At 47.3% G+C, this 8,163-nt stretch overlaps 1 protein-coding gene across 1 annotated transcript in view; it reads left to right on the forward strand.

Moving 5' to 3' along the window:
- Window positions 1–8,163, forward strand: part of LOC107114882 (coagulation factor XIII A chain-like) — a gene marked incomplete at its 5' end in the record, with an annotated part of 73,623 nt that overhangs the window by 40,172 nt on the left and 25,288 nt on the right. Inside the window, 2 exons of the mRNA XM_015416488.1 lie at window positions 5,392–5,480; window positions 6,417–6,570. Coding sequence (XP_015271974.1) covers window positions 5,392–5,480; window positions 6,417–6,570 — 243 coding nt within the window. The remainder of the gene's footprint in view (window positions 1–5,391; window positions 5,481–6,416; window positions 6,571–8,163) is intronic.

Below are 8,163 nucleotides of genomic sequence, written 5' to 3' on the forward strand. Positions count from 1 at the left end.
AGAAGAGAGGTGGGTCCAGTGAGGCACTGGTGCCCAGTCTTCCAGGAACAGAACAAAGTTGGAGTCCAGTGGCACCTTTAAGACCAACCAAATTTAATTCTGGGAAATTTGAAGGTCAAAGAAGACGGGGACGGCAAAGGATGAGATGGTTAGACAGTGTCATAGATGCAACGAACATAAAGTTGAGCAAACTTCAGAGGACGGCGGAAGACCGGAAGGCCTGGCGTGATCTGGTCCATGGGGTCGCAAAGAGTCAGACTCGACTGTGCGACTGAACAACAACAAATAAGCTTTCATGTACATGCACACACCTTCAGACTTTTTGAAACAGACTTCCTGAAGCCTTACATACGGGGTTGAGGGTAGGATCCTGTGTAAGCCAGAGACACCAAACTCACAGGGGACCTCCCCCAGAGTCTCCTCCACAGGTTTGTTGTCTCCAGCTTGCACAGGATCTGTTCTATACACTCCTCAACCTGCACCTGTCAAAAATGATCAGACACAGGTTCAGGAGTGTTTTGAACGGACCCTGTGCCAAGCTAGAAACGCCAGACTTGGAGGGCAGATAAAGGCGGTCCTTTTGACAGGCGCAGGTTCAGGAGTGTGTAGAACAGATCCTGTGCAAGCTGGAGACAACAAACTTGCAGAGGACCTTCAGCTGACTCTCCTCTAACTGCCCTTTGGCGAGGAAGCCAGGTTTGGTGAGAATTGGCTTTATGGGGTCCAAGTTACAGCCCCCCCCCCAGAAGATGCCCCCAGGAAAGTGCTTTCTAGGGAAATGACACCTCGGGGGGGCAGCAATAAAGGGCTTCAGATTCTTCCCCAGGGAGGGGGAGGAGACCTCAGCCGGTGGGGGGAGGGGAGTCTTGGCTCTGTGCCTCTTCGGGGCATGGAACAGGGGTCACTGGGTGTTAAGTACAAGACTCAACACAGCTAGTGAACAGTGATTCAGCTTTATTCAACGTACTCAGAAGAAATCAAGAACGAGACAAAAACATAGAGCAACAGGCTCTCTTTTAAACAGTCCGGGCTTGGGTAGCCACGCCCACATGTCAGCTAACAACCAATAACTATGTACAGATAAAGTCCAATCAGAGTGCTTCCCTCCAGACATTTGTGCAGCTCTGATTGGTCTATGTACAATCTTGTTTCAGACCGAAGTTTAACATGGTTTTCAATACATAACAGTGGGGGTTTGGGGGCGGGTGAGGTGTGAATTTCCTGCATTGTGCAGGGAGTTGGACTAGATGACTCTGGAGGTCCCTTCCAATTCTATAATCCTATAAAAACAGGGTCCCATTTAATTACTCCGCCCCCCCCCCCATGTAATGGAGGGAGCTGGGCAGGCTGCCGCACAGCAGCAGCCCCAAGAAGGGAGGTGGGGGAGAGTTTCCTTGCCCTGAGCCCAGTCAAGGATCTGTGTGCTGTGTGCTGGGAATTTGTGCACCAGCACAGGCTGGTGCAGCTTAGAGGGAACACTGCCTGGGACCCTCAAACCTTTGGAACTGCCCCTCCTGCCATGATCTTCTCTGTCTTCTCTGATCTTCATCTCAAAATTTATTGGAGGTCCCTGGTCCACAAACTGTCTGCTTTGTGTCAATGAAGGTGAGGGCCTTCTCGATAGTGGCCTCTGTCTTTTGTAACCAGCTGCCTTTTTTGGGTGGCCTTTGGGTGATTAAGAAGATAAGAGAAGCCAATGTTGGATCAGGCCAGTGGCCCATCCAGTCCAACACTCTGTCACACAGTGGCCAAAAATACCAGGTGCCATCAGGAGATCCACCAGTGGGGCCAGGACACTAGAAACCCTCCCACTGTTGCCCCCACCAAGCACCAAGAATACAGAGCACCACTTGCCCCAGACCGAGAGTTCCTATCTATACCTTGTGGCTGGGCAGTGAATTCCATGTGTTAATCACTCTTTGGGTGAAGAAGTACTTCCTTTTTCTCGTTCTAACCCAACTGTCCTCAATTGCATTGAGTGCCCACGAGTTCTTGTATCCACCAGGCAGCTGGTAAATGATGCTCCAGTTGTGTCTTCACCATCCAACCATCCTACCCTGCTTGACAATGGATAGATTTTAACCGGGATAGATTTTTAATCATTCTGTATTTTTAAAGTTTATTTATTGTATTTTTGTACTGTTTTACTGAATGTATTTTATATGTTGTTAGCTGTCTCAAGGCCCATTCAAGGGAGAAGGAGCAGGATATAAATTTGATAAATAGATACATGGTGTTATGCACACAAATATTAGGATCTGTCCATTTGATTAAACAGACCAAGAATAAAAATCTTAACAGGCTTTAAAAATATTTATAGGAGTTTTCAAGATTAGATAAAAACAAGCAAATGGAAATTGCAATCCATCTTGAGTCTCAGTGAGAAAGGATGACTAAATGATGTGAAAATAAATAAATATTCACTGAATAATTAAGACAGAATTTCTCACAAAAGAAAGTAAAAAAACCCAAGGAATATTAAATTAAAGTATTGCTAAGTGAATCATGATAGTACACTTAGCATATAGCTGTAATTTTAATTTAAAACAAGGAACAAAAACTTCAAACTACTTGACATTTCCAATTAACGAGCAACAACATCTGCCCAAAATGAATTCACCTTTGAAATAGATTCAAGAATATTAGAGCTTTCATTAACAGAGAACAAGAACATAGAATATTTTTCATTGCATTTATCACACTCTAAATAGTGTCAGTAAAAAGCTAACTTTTCTGTTCCTCACTATCTTGTGCCTGGATTCAGATCAATGGCTTGTGGTGGTTGTCCATTTCTTGTCCATCCTAATGGGACGAGTATTGTCAATATAAGAGGGTGACTGCCAAACTGGAGTTCACTATCTTATTTTTCATGGTAGGACAGTAGAAACCTGATTAGGAATCTTCCTGTTCCAGTCCTGCAGAGACAGACAAAACAAGACTGAATATTTAGAAGCTAACAGTAAACAATTAGACCATTTCAAGTCCACAAAACAACACCCAGCTTCTTGTCAGCCAGGATAATTAGCAATGTCGTGCAATCCATTTCAATCAATAACAGATTTTTAACAGACTTCATAAGAACATGGGAACAGTCCTGCTAAAGAAGAAGAAGAAGAAGAAGAGACAGGATTTATACCCTGCCCTTCACTACCCAAAGGAGTCTGAGCGGCTTACAATCTCCCTTCCCTTCCCTTCCCCACAACAAACACCCTGTGAGGTAGGTGGGGCTGAGAGAGTTCTTTCAAGAAATGCTCTTTCAAGAACAGCTCTGACAGAACTATGGCTTGCCCAAGGTCATCTAGCAGTTGCAAATGGAGGAGTGGGGAATCAAACCTGGTTATCCCAGATTAGAGTCTGCGCACTTAACTACTACACCAAACTGGTTCTCCCACTACACCAAATCAGACTAAGGGACCATCAAGTTCAGCATTTTGTTTCCAACAGGGGCAAGATGCCTCTGGGAAACTCACAAGAAGGGCATGAAAGAAACAGCCATCCCCTCCCCTTCGTGTTTGTCCCCAGCATCTGTTATTCAGAGGTACACTCAGGGCTGATTCCAGGTCTCAGGGGACCCTGGGCAGGAAGTGCCCAGCAGCCCAGCACCCACCCAGATCTCCCTTCCTGCCTACCAACCCACGTGCCCCCCACCTAAGGTTGCCAGGCCCCCCTCAGCCACCAGCAGGGGATGGGGGGTAGGGTTGCCAGATTCAGCTTCTTGTCATGAGTCAGCCAGGTCTCAGTGATAGCGAGGACGCCTCAGGAGAAGAGGAGCCCTGTGTAACCAACCTTGAGTCAACAGAAGCTGAGCAGCAGGAAAATGAGTTGCAGGCTTACACACTTATAGCCCTGCGGACAAAGTACATCCTTTGCCAGAGCCATTGGGCAACACATGCAGCCAGGAATATGGGTGGTGCAACATTCGCAAGCAAGTAGGTGGGGGAAAGGGGCACCGTTGGGGGCACGGCAGTCGTGGGCCCTGCTGAGGCACATGGGAAGCCACTCTGTAAGCGTGCTGTAGATGATATGCTTAATTGTCCCATTAAATGTAATTTGGTCCTTGTGTCCTGGAGTTCCTGAACAACTTTGAAGCTCTAAGGCCAGAAGGACGGGTAGTGGCCATTTTGCGTTAATTGCAGACGGAATCTGAGCAAATTACATTCAGGATGCTCTTTTTGTAATGATACCTTATGGATCATGTTGGTTTTAATGAGATTTTATTTTTGCTGTCTGAGAGAGGAAAATAATTTCATGCATTATGTCTCGCTGTCAAACGTCTGCTACAAGTGTTTGTAAATTTGATATGTATTGACTCTGCTTTAATTATGTAACCTTTTGGTAACTTTGCTGCTTTTTCTTTTCTTTCTTTTTTTTTTTGCAATGGCTCACGGCTGACAGCTAGTTTCTCTTCCCTGCTGAAATGAAGCCCAAATATTGTTCCTCTCTTTAGCCCTGCCTGCACCTCCCTTTCCTTCTTTGTTATCTTCCCTCTCTCAATTGTTAGATTGTAAGACCCTCAGGACAAGGACCTGTCCTCCTGAGCTTTGTAAAATGCGATGCACATTGGCGATACGATAACCTTAATAATAGTGGTTAGAAGCTCCCAGACAAGAAAGGATACAGCAAATCTGGCTCCTGGCCACGAATGGTGGTATCTGTTGTGCCCCGAGTGACCGGCAGGGGGCAGTAAAATGGGAAAGGATGGTTATACCCTCGGCTTGTTTGTGCCGGTAGGGGGCTGTGCTGTCTCCAGTGCAGGGCTGCCAGCTCTGGGTTGGGAAATTCTTTGAGATTTGGAGATGGGGCCTGGGGTGGGCAGGTATGGGGAGGGGAAGGACTTTAGCATACTGCCCTAACTTAGATCCTCCCCTCCAAAGCGGCCGTTTTCTCCAGGGGAACTTATCTCTGTTGTCTGGAGATCAGCTGTGATCCCAGGAGATCTCCAAGCACCACCTGGGGGTTGGCAACTCTACCCTCTTGGCCGGCAGTCTGGTATCAGGATGGTTCAAAGGGTGAGGCCACCTCAACAGACCAGAGGGGCTATGCAGGGATAGGTTCCCCGTAAGAGTCTCCGGGTCCCAAGCCTGATGTGTCAGCCGGGTCTCCAAGAAGACAGGCCACTGGCCTCCACCGCTTCTTATCTCAAACCAGTTCCTCCAGACTGTCAGGAGCTCCCCGCATTCCCTGCCCATCCCATGCCAAGAACAGAAGAATGTCTAATCAATCATTTTGTGGCCTGATTTCCCCTATTACCGTGTGCCCTTGTCATCCTTCTCTTCCCTCTCTACAATTTCTGGCTGGTCCCTGCTCTGGAAATAAATAAGGATGGGAGGGCTCCAGTGGTACTTCAGGACAATCGAAACTTATAACCCGTTTTCTGCTCTCCATATTCAGGCATGTACCGGTGTGGTCCCGCTTCAGTTCAAGCCATTAAACATGGGCATGTCTGCTTCCAGTTTGATTCTCCTTTCATCTTTGCAGAGGTATGCATCTGTGCCAAGTGTTCTTCTCTGACCAGCATCAGTGGGAACCATGACTGTAATGAAATAATGTCATGTCGCCTATTTAAATCAGGCAGCACAGTCATCATTACTACTATGTAATAACATGATAGGTACGGCATGGAAGTTCAGCAATACCATTCTTTCCTAGAAGGCTTAACAGTGGTGGAAAAGTGCCGTCAAGTCGCAGTTGACATATAGCGACCCCTGTAGGGTTTTCAAGGCAAGAGACCTTCAGAGGTGGTTTGCCATTGCCTGCCTCCATGTCACGACCCTGGTATTCCTTAGGGATCTCCCATCTAAATACTAGCCATGGACAACCCTGCTTAGCTTCATGAGATCTGATGAGATTGGGCTGACCTGAGCTATGCAGGTCAGAGCAGAGTTACACCCTTCTAAATCAATTGATGTGGCCGTGGTGGCTCAGAGGTTAAGATGCTGAGGTGCAAACTGGAAGATCTGTAGCTCGGCAGTTCAAGACCCTAGTGCCGTGGGACGGAGTGAGCTCCCGTCTCTGGCCCCAGCTCCTGCCAGCCTAGCAGTGCAAAAGGAAGAAATTGCAAGTAGATAAATAGGTACCGCTTCGGTGGGAAGGTAACAGCGTTCCATGCGCCTCGACGTTTCGTCATGCCGGCCATATGACCACAGAGAAGTCTTCGGACAGAAGGGCTGAGCCAACCTGGTTGATATGTGTGGAAAATACGCTTGTCCTTTTTGACCTTCTAGATCAATGTGTTCTATGCACGGGGTTTATAGTGTTCAGTCTTTTCTTGGTACTCGTGGTAGCCTTTAATTATTTCATTAATTTCTTTCTCATGGTGTGTATGACAGGAATTTCATGACACATTATTTAGGCATGTACTGACCCTCTGCGTCTTGACTCAGCGTGTGACTTAATGCTTTCCCTTTATTTATTAGGTTAACAGTGATGTTGTCTACTCGAACGTTATGACAAATGGGAAGAAGGAGGTTAAATATATTGACAAGACCCACATTGGGAAACTAATTCTGACCAAGGCACTGGGTACGGATGAAAAAATGGATGTTACTGAGACCTACAAATTCAAAGAAGGTAATTCTACAGCAAACTCAGAACATACGTCCACATGTTCATGGAGCAACTTCTTTGGTTGCCTTGTAAGAGTTTCCATTCTGTAAAGACTGAAGCCAGTGGCACTTTGCCTCCCTCCCTCTCTCCTACTGTCACAACAGAACACCAGTTGCTCAGGCACATAAGTAAACAGGGCTATTTTGGGGCAGGAACGCACGGGAACGGAGTTCCGGCAGGCTCCCGAGTTGGCCACGCCCAGCAGGAACTCATTAGCATAATAGGCCACACCCAACAGCAGAAACTCATTAGGATTGGCTACATTAGGGGTGTGTGGCCTAACATACAAAAAAGCTCTGGGTTTTGACAACAAACAAGGTAAACAGAAGAAGAAGCAAAAGGTGGGTGTGGCTGGATGACCACACTTCTGGTAACATGGGGGTGTGACCTAATAGGCTATTGATCTGTGCTGTCAGGGGTGTGGCCTAATATGCTAATAGGTTTCTGCTGTTGGGTGTGGCCTATTATGCTAATGAGTTCCTGCTGGGCTTTTTCTACAAAAAAAGCCCTGTAAGTAAATATTGAGTTATAGGTGTTTCAAGGCTCAGGTAGCCAGATATAGCCTAGTGACTCCAATTGCTAGGACTGCCAACTCCAGCTTCGGGATTTCTTGGGGATTTGGGGGTGGTGCCTGAGGGGGGCAGAGTTTGGGAAGGGCAGGGAGCTCAGCAAGGACGTAATGCTACTCTAGGGCTTCTAGAGCCTAGTTTCTTTCACACTCTGTTGTATACCATAGAGTCTACCCTACAAAGATGCTAATTTCTCAGAGAATCTGATTTCTCTAGTCTGGAAATCTATTGTCGGAGAACTCCAGTCCCCACCTTGTTCTTGATAACGCTACCAGCTGCTGGCCCCATTCTCTTTGGTGGATCCATAGGCCTTAGACTCCCTCTTTTGTGAAGCCTCAAACTCCCCCTTATATGAAGCCTTTGATTTAATCCCTGTTCCCAACCATGGCCAGCAACAGCGGGAAATCCCTTCTGGGAAAAACCCAGAAGGGATGTCACACCTCCTTAGGAATTATCATAGAGTTTCCCGATAGAGCATTCAACTATTTGTACAGCATATTGATGTCACTTCTGGTTTTTCAGTGGAAGTGTGAGCCAGGAATACCCTGGCCCCACCAGGAAACTGGCAAGCCTTCCCCCAGCTGTAATGATATCTAAGCACATTTTGGTATGTTTGTGTATAGTCATCTCCCATTAATAGGGCTGCCATCCCCCTAATGGGGGCGAGGGTTCTCCTGATTTTGGGGGTCCCGATCCGCTACCAGTCAGCTGGCCAGTAGGGATAGCCCCATCCCAAAGAGCCCCGTCCTGCCTGACGTGCCTGGCGCGATGATGTCACCCAGAGGTGACATTGAACTGGGGACGCCCTAGCATTTGGGCAAAAACTCTATGGCGACCATAGAGTTTTTTCTCAAATGCTAGAGCATCCTGCTGACGTACCTGGCATGATGACGTCACTTCTAGGTGATGTCATCGTGGCGAGCATGCTTTGTGTGCACACCAGAAGACTCATGGAGCGGGACTGGACACCCCCCCCCCCCCCTCCGCG

Source organism: Gekko japonicus, unplaced genomic scaffold, assembly GCF_001447785.1.
Source record: "Gekko japonicus isolate JY-2015 unplaced genomic scaffold, Gekko_japonicus_V1.1 scaffold2445, whole genome shotgun sequence".
In the NCBI taxonomy this organism is placed as follows: Eukaryota; Metazoa; Chordata; class Lepidosauria; order Squamata; family Gekkonidae; genus Gekko; species Gekko japonicus.